At 37.8% G+C, this 18323-nt stretch overlaps 1 protein-coding gene across 13 annotated transcripts in view; it reads left to right on the top strand.

The window, feature by feature from the left end:
* The window catches only part of CABCOCO1 (ciliary associated calcium binding coiled-coil 1), a 168745-nt gene that overhangs the window by 26448 nt on the left and 123974 nt on the right, over positions 1-18323 (top strand). For 12 of the 13 annotated variants that reach the window (XR_009536116.1, XR_009536122.1, XR_009536115.1 and 9 more), the window contains exons 4-5: positions 6724-6868; positions 11458-11530. Coding sequence is in view for 5 of the 13 variants with exons in the window: in XM_060126472.1 (XP_059982455.1) it covers positions 6724-6868; positions 11458-11530 (218 nt within the window). In the remaining 8 variants the exon portion in view is untranslated. Of the gene's footprint in view, positions 1-6723; positions 6869-11457; positions 11531-12520; positions 12783-18323 lie in introns of those variants that run through there. The other variant, XM_060126470.1, reaches the window with a different exon arrangement.

Consider the following 18323-nt stretch of genomic DNA (forward strand, 5'->3'; position numbering starts at 1 on the left):
ATAAACCAGAATACATCCAAATGGATCAAACCCTTAAATGTAAAATAAGTGGAGCCATAAAAATGTTAGAGAAAAACATGGGTTAAGTTATTTATAGCCTTGGATGGGGAAGACCTTTATAATTGTGCTTCAAAATTCTGAAGCCGTAAAGACAAAGATAGTTAAATTTGATATATGAAAGCCAGAAGTCTGCAATGAAAAAATACCAGAATCAAAATAAAATAAGAATTAGAAACTGGGAAAAACATTGCATCTCAGACATCAACAAACAATTACGTTCTGTAATATAAAAAGAGCATGCAGAAGCAAGAAGAAAAAGACCAATAGTGCAATAGAAGAGTATGCCAAGGATATGACTAAAGAAATACAAATGATTCTTAAACAAATGAACAGTTCAACCTTAAAGATAATAAGAAAAATGTTAATTAAAACTATACGGAAATGTCATTTGTCATATATCAAATTGACAAAACTGTGAAATGTTGGTAGCATTCTCAGCTGTTAAAGCTGTAAGAAAACAAGTATTCTCTATATGTTTAATGGAAGTAAAAACCCCTTGTGGAATGTGGGTTAGCAGCTGTCTATCAAATTTACAAATGTATTGTCTCTTTGACAAATGTATTGTCTCTTCCTAGCAATCCAACTTTTGGGAATTTATCCTGTATATCCACTGGCACACGTGTAACCTGACATGTATGTAAAGTCATTACTTGCAGTAATGTTTGAAGAAGCAAAAGATTAGACACATAAACTGAAAACATCAGTGTGAATTCTTGTTTAACTTAATAGATACACAGATGAATAGTTGTATAGTTAAGTGTAAACACATGTATACACATACTTCTTAGATCTGTTCACAAAGAGGGCCAAAAAGCAATGACATCCAGTGGCAGTGAGCATACCACCCAGGTCCAAGTTCTTGGATTATAATTTCATTCTCCAAGAAAAGGAACCAGGACTCTTTAGAAAAATGGCTGATTGTAGACCTAGAGCAGGGAACATAAAAGGTGAGCCTGGGGGTTTCTTGTAGTGGCCAAAAGAAAGTGCCAAAAAAACACTGATGGGGGTTTGTCAAGAATGATGGGGGTATGTCAAAGAATTAGAGAAGCCAACTGAAAAAGCTCCCAGTGCCCAGTTAAAATAATTTGAATGAAATAACATAGTATTGAATTATAATCCAAAGTATAAAATTAACATCCATGAATCCATACTGATGGAACTTAATGACTGAATAAATAATTAACTGGGGTAAAAGAGACAAATCTCCCATGTAAAATTCCCAATAATTTATGCAGATACTTCACCCACAACAAGTTGAACACCATTCGCCACCCCTTAAGTGAGGGCTGCAAACCTCCTTCCAAAGCGGACAGTATGGAAAGGGGGAAAAATAGTAACTTTATAGTAGAGAAGCCTGACAGATGCAACCTCAGCCAGGTGACTAAGGCTAACACCACTAGTGATGAGCCAGGTTAAATAGCAATACCCTAGATATAATGTGATGAGAATGGCACTGTAGTCTTCCTGTCCAAAACATTTAACCCCTGTCTAATCATGACAGAAGTATCAGATAAACCCAAATTTAAGAACATACTACAAAATATCTGACCAGTACTTCTCAAAACTGTCAAAGCCTTTAAAAACAAGGAAAGGGCTTCCCTGGTGGCGCAGTGGTTGAGAGTCCGCCTGCCAATGCAGGGGACATGGGTTCGTGCCCCGTTCCAGGAAGATCCCACATGCCGCGGAGCAGCTGGGCCTGTGAGCCATGGCCGCTGAGCCTGCGTGTCCGGAGCCTGTGCTCCGCAGCGGGAGAGGCCACAGCGGTGAGAGGCCCGAGTTGTTAAAAAAAAAAAAAAAAACAAGGAAAATCTGAGAAACTGTGCTGTCTAAGGACACATGACGACTAAATGTAATGTGTCCTGGAGGGGATCCTGGGACAGAAAAAAAGGCTTTAATAAAAACTAAAGGGGGACTTCCCTGGTGGCACAGTGGTTGAGATTCTGCCTGCCGATGCAGGGGATACGGGTTCATGCCCCGGTCTGGGAGGATCCCACATGCCGCGGAGCGGCTGGGCCCGTGAGCCATGGCCGCTGAGCCTGCGCGTCTGGAGCCTGTGCTCTGCAACGGGAGAGGCCACAGCAGTGAGAGGCCCGCGTACCACAAAAAAAAAAAAAAAAAAAAAATAACTAAAGAAATCCAAAGGGTGAACTTAAATAATAATATATCACTATTTGCTCATTAGGTGTGTCAAATGTACCATAGCTATATTAACAATGGGGGAAACTGTGTATGAGGTATATGGGGAGTCTCTGTGATATTCTTGCAACTTTTCTGTAAATCTAAAACTACTCCAAAATTAAAACTTTACCTGTAGGGAGTAGCCTATCCCTAAATTGGAATACTGTGCAGCGGTAAAAAAGGAAAGAATGAGGAAGGTTTTCTAGGTATCATATGTTGTTACTGAGTAGAGTAAGGTGCAGAATTGTATTGTTTTGTTTATAAAACAGACAGGATTAGTATTTGTCTATGTCTTTATATATACAAAGAAATGCTGGAAGAATACAGAAAAAACTAATAAAATTTTCTGTGCAAAGGGTGTAGGAACTGGGCACATGGACAACAGGACTGGAGGAAGGCTTCTCACAATACATCTTCACATATATTTTTTGAACCATGTGAATATGTCATCTATGAATTAAATTGTAAAAAGAAATACATGACATGAACAGTCTTAAGCTTTGCAACCTCTGAGCTGAGAATTCACAAACTAGAAACAGAATAAAGGAAAGTAGAAAAATTTCATGGATCTCACATTACAAGTTTGACAAGAGATTTCCATTTTAAACGTTTTCCATAACATAACTTATGAATATTTCTTTTATGTGAAACTTTATATTGTTGATATCAGTTCAAAAATGAATTTTTAAAACTTGAGCACGATCCATCCCAGAACTCATAAACTATGAGAGAGCGAAAGTACGTATGTAAAACCTAACCGGAAAAAAGCAAGGGATCTAGTTTTCCTTCTGGCAGAAAAAAAAAAAAAACCCTCTCAAACCTTTCAAGCTAACAAGGTTATAGTTACCATCAGGAAAGAATGTAATCTTAGCCAAGTGTGCCAGGGAAGGAGATGAAGTATGTTTATACTTAAACTAAGAGGTGGTGGAGTCCTGAGCACATAGTGAGCACTCCCATCCCATCCGGCAACATCTTCAGAGAAAAAGCACCGAAGAGCACAGTTTGTGCTGTGAGCTGTAGTGTGGCCGACGGTTACTAATAAAATTCTAGTGTGGGGACTGTTACTTTATACTGACTCGGTTTCTGATCTATCCCTTGTCTCAGATTGTGCTACATTATCCACAAGATATTCTGCAGACAACCCACCTGGAATCAAAGTAGATCAAACTAAAAGATTATGGAACGTAGAATTTGTACAGTTATCTTAACAGTATATAGGTATTTTTTTTAAGATTTTTTTTTTTGATGTGGACCATTTTTAAAGTCTTTATTGAGTTTGTTACAATATTGCTTTCTGTTTTATGTTTTGATATTTTGGCCTCCAGGCGTGTGGGATCTTAGCTCCCTGATCAGGGATCGAACCTGCACCCCCTGCATTGGAAGGCGAAGTCTTAACCACTGGACCACCAGGGAAGTCCCTTAATAATATACGTTTTGAGTTTCAGTTTTTCCAGGGCCTGACCAAGGACAGGATGTAGAGTATTAGACGGGGTATTTGGCCTCTATCTAGGTCGATGGGCCAAGATTGATTGTCCTCTATATAACATGAATGTGGTAAATAACCATAGAATGCTTTTTAGTTCTATGAAGTTGAATTGTTTTTCCTCCAAACAGGAATGATGATGATGATAATGATAATAATAATTAACATTTATACAGGATTAACTTGTGTCACTCACAGTGCCATTTGCTTTCCAAATACTTTTGCACTTAATTCATTCACAGTCTTATAAGATAGTTCCATTATTCTCCTCATTTTAAAAATGAGAAGAATATATGAGATTCAGAGAGGTTAAATCTGAACCCAGAGTGCGAGAGCCCATCCTCCTGACCACGTGAGATGTGCCTGGCTTTGGGCTAAATTCTAGAAAGCACTATATACATGTAATGTATATGTATCTTTTCAGTTTACCAAGAGTTTCCCATGCATTCCTTATTTGATCTTCACAATAGCACTATTATTTTGAGAATTGGTATTATTCTCATTCACAGATAAGGAAAATGAAACTCAGATTACCTAGGTAGTAAATGGCAGTTATGAGGTACCAATCTAAATCTTCCAGCTAATTATAAGTATAGTATGTTCTTTCATTACCCTAAATTTTCAAGGATAAATTTTATTTCTAACAGTCCTTAGTATTTAATTGGTTTAGTCTTTCATATTTTAATCATATCACTAAATGTGATTTTTAAAAGGGCAAACATTTCAGTTAGATAAGTGAAATGATAACTTTCCTAATTTTTAAAGCCATTATCTGTAGAAAGACATTAGACATAGAAAAACAGTTTTAAAGAGTCAGTTATATTTTAACATAAGGAAATAGTAATATAAATTTATTTTTGTGCTTGATAAGTATAATCACATCTAGAATTAGAATCATCTAAATTTTTTCTCTGCATTTCTAATTAATACCGTTTTATTAATAAAATGATTCAGATTTTAATCCATTCCTTAATTGCTTTTATCCAACAGATTTTTCATTTCTGAAATTACTCTTACTATTTTCAAAAGAAGTTTATCATAGAAAAAGAAATAGGGACTTCCCTGGTGGCGCAGTGGTTAAGAATCCACCTGCCAGTTCAGGGGACACAGGTTCAGTCCCTGGTCCGGGAAGATCCCTCATGCCACAGAGCAACTAAGTCCGTGCGCCACAACTACTGAGCCTGAGCTCTAGAACCTGAGAGCCACAATTGCTGAAGCCGGTGTGCCTAGAGCCCGTGCTCCGCAACAAGAGAAGCCACCACAATGAGAAGCACATGCACCGCAACCGAGTAGCCCCCGCTCACCACAACTAGAGAAAGCCCGCGCGCAGCAACGAAGACCCAATGCAGCCAAAAATAAATTAAAAAATAAATTTTAAAAAAAGAAAAAGAAATGTTCAGTAATAATTGAACTCCACTTAGAATGATACAGGAAAGCCTAGTTATCCAGTAATAATTCTATGTATCTGACAGACATAAAACAGGATCTGGAAGGAGGCCATGAGAATTGGACTAATTGTCATTCATTAAACCAGATTTTAATTGTTATATAGTTTTATGCTTTTCTAATTCCTACACATAGAAAAGAATCTAGACTAAACAAATTACAAGTTGCTGTTTATAGTGTCTTCCAAAATTTTAAATTACTTTACTGTCATTTTATTAGTAATTTGGGGACCTAGCACTTATATCCCAGAAAGAGAAGCTATGTAACCCAGAAATAATTGGTTCTGACAATCAGCCTGTGTTCTCATAACTCCTCTGCACTCTCGCCTTCTACTTCCCTGAAAAAGCCACCCCATTAACAAGACTTGGAAAGTTTACTAATGGTCTCCTAAGAGAGACAGAAGTTTGGTTGGGATTGGGAAGGTGGGATTCACATTGTTCAGCACAGTTCTCCCCCAGGCCCTCATCCTGGCCACCAGCTGACAATCACCCCCTCCAAGCAACCAATCCAACCTTGTTTTTGCTAGAGCCTTTCAACTCTCCACCTCCATGCTGTTCGGTCTCGTGTCCATACACCCCTCACTTGTCAGCAAAGGACAGTTTGGACACTCCAGTTACCTGGATTCTCCTCAGGATGCAGGGAGCTGTGTGTGTATTGTAAATAATATTTGTCTGCCACAAGTAAAAATATGAAAAGAAGGTGGAGGTTAATGTTTGTATTATACACATTATAAAATTTAAGTCCAAGGCTTTTGACACTTATCTACTACTTTTTCAACTAGACAGATGCCTTAGAAGATAGTTTTGCTGCTTTGTTTGTTTGCTTTTAATTGCGAGAGAATAGACCACAATCATTGACTTGTTTATTTTTGGTAATGGTGGCAAAGTGGTGTCAGTGTCACTCTTTTTGCACTGTCATCTGGCTCTCACCACCACCATCAGGCATACATTTGAGAAACAGCTTACATAAGTTATGTCTGTAGCTTGGAAAAGAAAAAAAAAATCTTGAGTTTTACATAAAAATCCATATTTCTGGCATCCACTGAAAATCTTCAGGCCCAAATTCCCACATGGTAACAATCAGCTAAAGCCGAGTGTTAGTTGACTCTGTTCATTTGCATTTTCAGCTCTGGGTTTGGTTCTGCTGTCTACAGTGGCTGAGTCTACTTTGTAGACCTTCCTTACCAGCTAACCCAACCAACCTTGTGTCATTTCTATCTATACTCTTAATCTAAGATTATAAAAAATTTTTCCTTTCCATTCTAAAGTAATCTTTAGATAGATTGAGGGTTCTTTTTTTTTTTTGCATCTTAAAATGGAAACAAACTCTTTAGACAATTGTATAGCATTAAGGTAATTTACAATTGTTGGGTGTGTAAGCTCCTGTTCTTTCACATAAAATGTAATTATTAGCATAAACAAACAGCAATAGTTTTACCATTTGTCCTCACAAATACTGAAAAATGGAATTGTTACGCATTAAGGACGTCTTGGGTTATTTTGTTGCCAAAACATCTATGAAAATAATGCTTTAGACTTCTTTGGATTTTATTTCAGCACTGCATATGTCCATAGAAGACAGCATAAAATGGCTCAGAGAAGTTATGGCTGAAATAGGACCATCCCATTCACAAAAAAATGAGGAATGGAATATCTTTGATGTAAAACAAGCCAATGCTATTGTTGATTACTTGAAAGTCAGGTATGGACTTTTTTCAGTAGCATTTAGTTTTCACTTTATGTATTCTAGAAAATGTCTATTAAATAGAAGCTAATTCAATTTTTAATGAAGTTAGACATTTACAAAATTTTTGCAGTAATTAACCCAACTGATAATTAGGTAATATTCAAATCATCCATACAATAAATAAAAACCAGGACATTGAACATTTTGGCTTTCCTTGCATTCTTAAAAAGAAGTTTATGTTTGATAAGCATAATTTCATTTAGATCTATAATTCTTGTCTAAGAATTTTTTTCTTTGAATCTCTAAATAATACTGTTCTTATTAATCAAATGACTCTTTCAGATTATTCAGATTTGATTACAGTAGACTATACTACAGGTAGTTGACCTTGACCTTAAAATTTTACATTTTAAAGAGTAACATTTCCATTTAAACATTTATTTTAAATGCTTTATATTAGAAATTGAAGAGATTTATATACATACTTCCTCAAATTTATTATATACCCTGAAATATTTGTAGTATTGACCAATTAAATTAAGTCTTTCTTTGTGCTTCGAAAATGATGGTGGATGGAGGGAAAGTATTTTTCTTACAGTGATTCTTCATTGTTGAACTAAGAAATCTGTCTTTTTATATGATCTGTCACAAGGTCTGCATTAGAGTTTTGCATCTCTCCCAAGGGACATTTTTTAAGTTAGCAAATATTTAAACAAGAGTTGGTAAAAAATCTTTCTTTTGCCTAACTAAAAGTTTCTGCAGAATTTCTTTGTTCCTCTGTTACTATATACTGCAGTACTTTCCAACTTTAAGTTTTACAATTCTAAAATAAATGGTGCTGTATGATGGTCTAGACATGCTCATGATTTGCTTGGCAAGGATCCTGGTTGTAGCCTGGAAGTTTTTAAAAAACTAATGTGTTTAATATGATAAGGTTTATATACTGGTTTCTGGCATGAATTAATAATGGTGTATGATATATTTTTATGTAATAGCATTTGATATAATATGACTTCTTAATGTTACAGTATACCTCCTAATGTGTGTCTCTCACTAAAAGCCACAGTAGTCTTCATATCAATTAAAGGGAGATCCTTGTGTGGCAGGGAGGGAAGGGAGTGGAAACCCAGAGCTGGAGGAGAACTTGTTCCCCAAGGTATTTCTGCCCATCAGAGTTTGGAAATCACTGGGCAGGGGGAATTCTCTGCACATTTGTAGAGCATCCTTCTTTCCCTTCTCTCTCCATTTGAGCCTTCCAGGTCTCTCTAGCAGAATACATTTTTCAGCTGAGCTCTCAACCCAAGAGTTTTATAATGGGCACCAGGACTGATAGTTAACCACAGCACCAAAACCCATGCACTTTCTAGATGGTGAAAGATGGCAGCTCTTTTCTCTTTCACATCATCTTTCTGGACAAATGTTCATCAGCGTATTTCTTGACATTTTATTGACATTCAGAAAATGGTTAAGTGAAGAGGGGATGTCAGTGTTAGTCACCTTTTGACCCTAACCAGGGTAACTTCACACACCAAAAATACCTAGTCTTACTTCTCCAAAAAAAAAAAAGTAATATTTGAAAGTTTAGTCAAATAAAGTAAATCAGAACTAGCTTTTATGCTGTTTAATCTTTATATTGTGATTTCAAAGAAATTACATGTTTTAAGTGTCTCTGTCACAGAAATTAAAATATCAGTTGGTAAGTAGGATATCTGGAATTGATTCTGAAGTTGTGTCAAGAGAAATGTGCTTTTCTGCAACACCTGTTCAGAATGTCTCATGTGTCCACAAATGCAAGTTTAATGTCAATTAAATCATATAATACTTTTCATTTTAATGACTGCAAAGAAGTTTTCTAAATATGAAGCTAGCTCAGTTATCAAAAAAAAGTATAACCATTTTTCAGTTTAACCTAATAATTAAGTTTAATCAACCAGTGAAAGCCCTAGTCAGTTTTGGGAGTGCGTGTTTTGGAATGTGACCTATAGCACATGAAACTTAACTGACAATAAAATTGAAATTTCGGGGACTTCCCTGGCAGTCCAGTGGTTAAGACTCCATGCTTCCAATGCAGGGGGCATGGGTTAGATCCCTGGTCAGGGAACTAAGATCCCACATGCTGCGTGGCCAAAAATTTAAAAAATAAATTAATAAAGCTTAAAAAAATTGAAATTTCATTTGATGCTCTTAATAGAGTCTACACTGTATATTCCATGATGTGTCTGTGAATTGAGAAAATGAATACCAAAATTCCTCCCCAGCATTGCTACTGAGTAATCTACTTACGCAACATATACATAGCTTTTTAATATAAGACATCATTTAGACATGTATCTGGTTCAAGGACATTTCTGTCATTGTATATTCTGTGTATTCCCTGGAAATCAGGTGAAGGTAAAGTGCACAGACATATACTCAATATAAGAAAACACTTCTAAAACACTTCTTCAGGGGCTTCCCTGGTGGTGCAGTGGTTGAGAGTCCGCCTGCCGATGCAGGGGACACGGGTTCGTGCCCGGTCCGAGAAGATCCCACATGCCGCGGAGTGGCTGGGCCCATGAGCCATGGCCGCTGAGCCTGCGTGTCCGGAGCCTGTGCTCCGCAACGGGAGAGGCCACAACAGTGAGAGGCCCGCGTACCGGAAAAAGAAAAAAAAACACCTCTTCACACAAATGTCCTTCCTGGCCTGGAGCCAGATGTCTTGACCATTTTCATTCTGAGTAGTCTCCCTTTGATTTAGGACCAAGACAAGATGTTTGACAAAAATAGTCTAGGGGCTTGAGTCAGCTGGGAGTCCAAAGGAAGAGGGAAAAAATACACTCCCATAACAGAAGTGTCACTTTGTTCCCATGTGAGGCCATTTAATAGCTCCCTGGTAATGTGAGAGAACCCCAGCTGTTGGTGGGGACCAGAGCAAAGCAATGGTGGTATGACTTGACATGCCCCTGAGTAAGTGCCTCCCTTTGGTGGCCCCCCCTCCCCTTGTATGTCTCACTGTAGTCCTGGCCTTGCCCAACCCTGTATCTTTGGCCACTGCATCCAAGTCATGCATTTTATTTTCATTGTAAGAAGTGAATTTCTTTTTTGGTATGGGATAATCTAATAACTGTATGCAATAAGGAGAATAACGTGGAAAGATTATGAAATTGCAGGAAGGAAGATTTATGAATTGACTTCATTGTGTGACACAAGATGGGGAAAGGAAAGTTTTAGACTAGTTAACTGAGAAGAAGCCAAGCTATTTCCAAAATATTCTACACTCTTTAATTTTTCTACTCAAAGTCAGTTACTGATAATGTAATAGTTTTAACCTTGAAGCTTTCTCTAGGTAACCAATGTAAGGGAAGGAGAGTTTGAATTTATTTTGCTTCATTGAATCACCAAACTTCACTAATCTTGTTGTATTTTCTAGCCAACAGATCAAAGTAATGTCAAAACCTAAGCTAGTTTTCTGTATGTTGATGACTAATTTGAATGTAGTCAAAAACAAAACAAAACAAACCATGACTGAGTCTGTACACCCATCAGTTTAATGGATTGTGTTAGTAGTGAGATCAACTGCTAATATAACTCAGAGAGACCCAGCTGCCTGAGGATTTCTTCGTTGATTTCAAATGAATTGAAACTTTGATCCATTACAGCATTCAGGAGAAGCCATTATTATACATGCTCTGTAGCTACATTTTGCAAATGTTAATTTCTCAGTTATATTAAAATCAATTTTCTTAAATAGCAAAAGGCACCAGAGTGAAAGAGAAACCACTAAGACAATTTTTTGTTCTTCGGCATTTTGCTGTATTATGAGTCTATTAATTTTCCCAACCAGCAGGAAGAGAATTAGAAAAATTCAAATATTATCACAAACAGGATATTAGAAGTCAACCCTTCAGTAAATTTTTAACTCTCAGTAACACATTGCTGAGATCTTTAATCTTACTTGAACTATATATTTTTAAGCTCTTTTAGCTCTTTATAGTTTTTATACACTGACCATTTAGTCTTTCGGGTAGGAACTAAAGAAATTATCTTTCTCAAATTAATTCTTCTCTTTGATGTGTAATGGAATATTCTTCAAGAAAATCATTCATCTAAAAAGTATTTCAGTTAATGTTGCATCATTCTTCAGGTGTTATCAGAAATTACCTTAATCTTGAAACAGTTTGAGAATGTGAGAAGTAATTGATATGGAAGTAGCCTATAGAATTCAGTGCTATTCATATGAGAGGAAATTGACTCCAGTTTGGAGCAAAACATGAAAAAGAATGTGAAGTTTGGTGTTATTTAGAGGCAGTGCAATGTTTGGTTGTGAGCCAGGAAAAGTCAGGATGAAATCTACCCCAAACCTATCCACTCATCACAGATTAGTTTACTGATATTAATTTAGGTACTATGTTATATTGTCAGTGTCTCAAAAAAATAAACCTTTAATTGCTTAGCATTTCTGGGCAACTTATTTTGGAGTAAAGGAGGTGGCTAACTTCATATTAGTGTTTAATATCTTTAGCTTGGTCAATTCAAACAACTTTCCTGTAATAAATATTCTTACATATTTGCTCTTTTTTCCTGAAATAAACTTATCAGCTTTCCACATTTATTTTGTATTTCAGCTTATTTCAACACTACAAGCTGTATGAGTTTCTGTTCTTCTCTGCCAGGGAAGAAATTGTGATAGGAACTGAGGTAAGTAATTTATCTAGATGGAACCAATTAAGCTGAATCACTTAATGCATGCTGATCAGCATCTGGATCTTTAACAGCCGAAAGCAACTTCTTGTCAAGATTACTCAAGTGTTAATATAACCAACTAGTAGTTTGCAAAAAGAATAATTACATAGAGTGAGCTTTGGATTAAGAAAGTAAGCTGTCTTTTGGCATTAAAGGTATTGTTAATCATGTATACTTTATGTATTTATGGATTATTTGATAAAGCTCAGTTGGATAGAGTATGTACGTCTTCATACAAATAAAATCAGGAAAAGTGAGATAAATTAATTCTGTTAAATCTCTTCTAATTTCATATTTATTTTCAGTGTACTCATTGTTTAAGGCCTAATTCAAATCCCACTTCCTCAATGAAGCAGACCTTCCTTAATTGCATCACATCTCAAAGGAAGGGCTTAGACAAACTCTTTAATCATGTTCTATTATTTTATTCCAATTGATCTCTTTCTGCTGAATACTGGCTACTCTGAGCACACCAATAAGCATGTAAATCTGTACCATGTTTATGGTTTCCTAATTGTTTCCTGTGGATTGATATAGTTTACATAATCCAACTGTAATTTCCTTGAAGGCAAGGATCGTGTGCTATTTTTCTACACAGCATATAGTATAATGCAGGACATAGTAACCCCTCGTAATATGACATAAGTGATTCAGTGACAGTGCATATAATAGCAGTTTTACAAGAAATGGTCTACTTAAAGATACTTTTGAACAGCCTTGCATATAATCACATATATGTATTTACTAGAAATGAATCCTGGGTAAGAGAACATCTTAAGGAGGCTAAAGATGCTATCAGAAGTACTCCTTAGATTCTCAACTGCTTGAGGAGGCTGTACTGCCTAGAAATATAGGAGATGGGAATGGCCATGGTCAGACATAAAGTGAATAAGGGATGGGACTTCCATGGTGGCGCAGTGGTTAAGAATCTGCCTGCCAATGTAGGGGACACGGGTTCAAGTCCTGGTCCGGGAAGATCCCTCATGCCGCGGAGCAACTAAGCCTGTGCACCACAACTACTGAGCCTGCACTCTAGAGCCCGCAAGGCACAACTACTGAAGCACGTGGGCCACAACTACTGAAATCCACACGCCTAGAGCCCATGCTGCACAACAAGAGAAGCCACCGCAATGAGAAGCCCGCACACTGCAACAAAGAGTAGCCCCCGCTTGCCGCAATGAGAGAAAGCCCACGTGCAGCAACAAAGACCCAATGCAGCCAAAAATAAATAAATAATAAAATAAATTTATTAAAAAATAAATAAAGTGAATAAGGGGATATTTACATTATCTTTATAATTTCCCTGATATTAAGAACCAGATGGAATGTGCCAAATGTTCTGTCTTCCCTAGTATTGTTATTCTGCACTTTATAAATTGCTTACTTCATTAAACACCTCAGTCACTGTGTCTCAGTCTCCACTTGGGTACTTGTTCTAATGCTGGCCTTTTAAATGAGCTGAAGGAAAACAAGGAACCCTTTTTGCTTTTGACTTTCCTTAAAGTTTCTCCTTTGCAGTCTCCTCATACTGTAGCTTAAATTAGGTGTCACTTGACGAAGTTTCACTGACAAAGTTTCCATGTCAGAATTACATCATACAGTGTGACAGCATTGCAGTAATTATCTGTTAGGAATACAATCCTATCTCATCTATTCAGCAAAACTTTGGGAAAATGATAGTGGCTTCAATAGCAGCATATGCAGACATTTAGAATCATCAAGAAAAAAAGTTTCATAAAGAACTCCCTTTTCCCTTTGTTAATTACACAATCGTGCCTTTCTTCTCCATTGTAAGGTTATATTTAGGTGACATTTATGCTTATGGAAAGATAAAATGGAGAAAGCAGACAAGGATTGGCTCTTTTATTTTCTATTGTCTTTTGTATTTTCCCCAAGCTGACCAGAGCTGTAAAAAAAAAGTCCTTAAGGAAGGGATATTGGGTCTTAAGGAATTAACCCGTTCATAGAATTTTAAAGGATTAACCAAAGCAAGTGTTATACTACAATATTTTATGACATTTTAGAAGTGTCTGATAACCTTTGGTGCAAATACCATTTTTTAAATTAACAACCTTTCATAGAGGAAGCAGAGGCTTGCCCCACTAATGTAGTTATTCATACTGACCTCAGGGCTCTGGAAGCAAACAAGGGCCATACAACAGCCATATAAATGTTCCAAATTTAAATCTCAGGCAAGCATTCAAGGTAGATAACACTGACGAAATTTAGTTTCTTTCTTAGTTGTGGATAGATGATTTTAAGAAAACATGTAAATTGCTTCTAAGAATAATGGCTAAATATTAATTCTAATTACTAATAGAGAACATAAATAAATCATATTCATACTTTTCTTGGGTTTTAGTTTATAGAAAATTGAATTTGTATTTTTGAATTTAACAATTGTTTCTAGCAATTTCTACTCACCTTTTACAAGATATTTCATGTTAACACCTTAGAGGCATATTTTTGGTAAGTCATTGTTCTTGATCTGAGATTTTTCATAATCTAGAAATCTAATAGGTATAGTTCTGTAAGCAGCATGTGTTGTAGTTCATTCAATCGTTCGCATATAATAGTGTTGTTCACAATATACATTGAAAAAGGCAGTAAACAACTAGAATGAGCTAGAATAATGACAGAATGGAGCAGAAAACGAAGGCAGCAGATACCTGCAGTTGTAGCCATCTTAGTGGATGAAGTACTGTGTGACACTTATTTTATTTATAGAGATGAGGATTCCCTTTTAAGCACCCAAGCCAGGAGCTCTCCAAATCTATTGTTTTGACAATGCAATTAGACCACAGATCCACAGACTTAAGAACTGTAAGGGAACCAGAATCTCCTTAAGGAATATATTTTTTCTTTCGCCTTAAGGACCCACTCAGAAACCTGGAAACTGCTATGTCCTTTGCTTTTATTACCTGAAAACTAGAAGAAGCAGTGAATACTTGCACACAAAGAACGCTATTGGATATTAGCAATGATGATGGTCAAAAAACTCATAGCAGATACCCTAAGTCATGGTTCTAACCATGTATCTACTGCGAGGCATCTACTAAAATGAGATGATGCAGCTTTAACAATTATATATTCATTATTCCACATATGTTATCCAGTTCCTGTTGTGCTCTAGGCCTGTGCTAAGTTCTAGGGGTACACGGTGACGAGCAATGATTCTTGTCCTCAAGGAGTTTATTGTCAAATGAGAGGAGAGAGATGATTACATAAGTAATTACAAAATAGGGTGGTTTCCAGTAACAAGTGAAATCTAAGAGGAAATCTAAAGGTTGTGAATGAGTTAGCCAGAAGTGCATTTTATATTTTTGGTGCAAGTGAAAGGAATTCCACTCAAAATAATTAATTAAAAAGTGGGGGGTATATTATTAGATCACTAATTGGTAAATGCAGGGGATGAAAGCTGGACTAAAGCCAACTGGATCTAAGTAGTCAACAGTGTTATTGAGTGTGTATGTAAATACATGTGGGTGTGTGTATGCATGCAAGTGGTTCAGTCTCTCATCTCTCCTAGACTTTTTTCATTTCTTTTTTCTGAAGGGCCTTGTTCCCTTCTACTGCAGACAGGCTTCCTTCAGCTGGTGGTAGACATGAAAGAGGCAGCTCCAGTTTAGCAACTCCAAAAGAAAGAGACATTCTTCCTCCCACTATTATTGTCTGTGCTTGTGGCATGCATCCTCTCAATTAGTCACTATGGCCAGAGGAGTAATGTTATTAGAAGACCCAAGTTGACTGTATTGAATGGGTGACAGAGGATGAATAGGTCCCCAAAAGCAGCAGGAAGAACTTTTGCAAAAGGGAATAGTGATTTTATCAAAAGAGTGAACTAAGCACACATGTACAACTCCTCTTCCATCTAAAATCCCATAAAAGACCAAAATTTTCAAAATTCATAATGCTGTAGATAAGAGCTTTTATGACATCTAAAATTATAGATTACTGATTAGATGAAACTACAGCCCCATATGTACTGAGAAGATGCTACAGAGTTAATGCTGCATTTATTTAGGCATCCTCAATTGATACAGAAATGGGAGAAGCTTTAGGGGGAAAATAATGAAAGCAAGTAGAGCAACTGCACCATTTAGTCCGTTTACCTTCTGCTGCTTACGTAGAGCACTGGGACTCCATGACATTTGCTCCAGAGCTAAAGAAACTATTGTGGACATTGATGCCAAAGAGAAGGGCAGATCTAGAGTGGCCACTGATGTTCAGAAGGGACAGTGAATACACCCTGAATATAAGCTACTGGCACACCTAACTACCATCATTCTTTACGGCTCCCCTACAGTCTCTAGAGGCAAGCTATGGCAAACAAACATCCACAGACAAATGAACCAGGATCATCTAATGTAAAGATAAATCAACAAGCAGTTGAGGAAAATAAAATCATAAGAGAGGGATTCCCTGGCGGTGCAGTGGTTGAAAATCTGCCTGCCAATGCAGGGGACACAGATTCGATCCCTAGTCTGGGAAGATCCCACATGCCGCAGAGCAACTAAGCCCATGTGCCACAACTACTGAGCCTGCGCTCTAGAGCCTGTGTGCTGCAACTACTGAGCCCGCATGCCAACTACTGAAGCCGCATGCCTAGAGCCTGTGCTCCATAACAAGAGAAGCCACCACAATGAGAAGCCTGCACACCCCAACAAAGAGTAGCCCCTGCTCACCGCAGCTTGAGAAAAGCTCATGAGCAGCAATGAAGAGCCAATGCAGCCAAAAATAAATAAAATAAATAAATTTATTAAAAAATAAATAATTTTTAGGGGGATTGGAACCAAGATGGCAGAGTAGAAGGACGTGCCCTCACTCCCTCTTGCAAGAGCACCAGGATCACAACTAGCTGCTGGACAATCATCGACAGGAAGACATTGGAACTCACCAAAAAAGATACCCCACGTCCAAGGACAAAGGAGAAGCCACAGTGAGACGGTAGGAGGGGCACAATCACAGTAAAATCAAGTCCCATAACTGCTGGGTGGGTGACTCACAAACTGGCAAACACTTATACCACAGAAGGTCACCCACTGGAGTGAAGGTTCTGAGCCCCACATCAGGCTTCCCAACCTGGGGGTCCAGCAATGGGAGGAGGAATTCCTAGAGAATCAGACTTTGAAGGCTACTGGGATTTGATTGCAGGACTTCAACAGAACTGGGGAAAACAGAGACTCCACTCTTGGAGGGCACACACAAAGTAATGTGCGCATTGGGACCCAGGGGAAGGAGCAATGACCCCAGGGGAGACTGAAGCAGACCTACCTGCTAGTGTTGGAGGGTCTCCTGCAGAGGCGGGGTGGGCAGGTGGCTGTGGCTCACCATGGGGACAAGGACACTGGCAGCAGAAGTTCTGGGAAGTACTCCTTGGCGTGAGCCCTCCCAGAGTCCGCCATTAGCCCCACCAAAGAGCCCAGGTAGGCTCCGGTGTTGGGTTGCCTCAGGCCAAACAACCAACAGGGAGGGAACCCAACCACCCATCAGCAGTCAAGCAGATTAAAGTTTTACTGAGCTCCGCCCACCAGAGCAACAGTCAGCCCTACCCACCACCAGTCCCTCCCATCAGGGAACTTGCACAAGCCTCATAGATAGCCTCATCCACCACAGGGAAGACAGCAGAAACAAGAAGAACTACAGTCCTGCAGCCTGTGGAACAAAAACCACATTCACAGAAAGATAGACAAGATGAAAAGGCAGAGGGGTATGTACCAGATGAAGGAACAAGATAAAACCCCAGAAAAACAACTAAATGAAGTGGAGATAGGCAACCTTCCGGAAAAAGAATTGAGAATAATAATAGTGAAGATGATCCAGGACCTTGGGAAAAGAATGGAGGCAAAGATCAAGAAGATGGAAGAAATGTTTAACAAAGACATAGAAGAATTAAAGAACAAACAAACAGAGATGAACAATACAATAACTGAAATGAAAACTATACTAGAAGGAATCAATAGCAGAATAACTGAGGCAGAAGAACGGATAAGTGACCTGGAAGACAAAATGGTGGAATTCACTGCTGCAGAACAGAATAAAGAAAAAAGAATGAAAAGAAATGAAGACAGCCTAAGAGACCTCTGGGACAATATTAAATGCAACAACATTCACATTATAGGGGTCCCAGAAGGAGAAGAGAGAGAGAAAGGACCAAAGAAAATATTTGAAGAGATTATAGTCGAAAATTTCCCTAACATGGGAAGGGAAAAAGCAACCCAACTCCAGGAAGCGCAGAGAGTCCCATACAGGAGAAACCCAAGGAGAAACACGCCAAGACACATAGTAATCAATTTGGCAAAAATTAAAGACAAAAAAATTATTAAAAGCAGCAAGGGAAAAACGACAAATAACATACAAGGGAACTCCCATAAGGTTAACAGCTGATTTCTCAGCAGAAACTCTACAAGCCAGAAGGGAGTGGCATGATATATTTAAAGTGATGAAAGAGAAGAACCAAGATTACCCCACCTGGCAAGGATCTCATTCAGATTCAATGGAGAAATCAAAAGCTTTACCAACAAGCAAAAGCTAAGAGAATTCAGCACCACCAAACCAGCTCTACAACAAATGATAAAGGAACTTCTCTAAGTGGGAAACACAAGGGAAGAAAAGGACCTAGAAAAACAAACCCAAAACAATTAAGAAAATGGTAATAGGAACATACATATCGATAATTACCTTAAACGTGAATGGATTAAATGCTCTAACCAAAAGACACAGGCTTGCTGAATGGATACAAAAACAA

Source organism: Lagenorhynchus albirostris, chromosome 16, assembly GCF_949774975.1.
Source record: "Lagenorhynchus albirostris chromosome 16, mLagAlb1.1, whole genome shotgun sequence".
NCBI classification, from domain to species: domain Eukaryota; kingdom Metazoa; phylum Chordata; class Mammalia; order Artiodactyla; family Delphinidae; genus Lagenorhynchus; species Lagenorhynchus albirostris.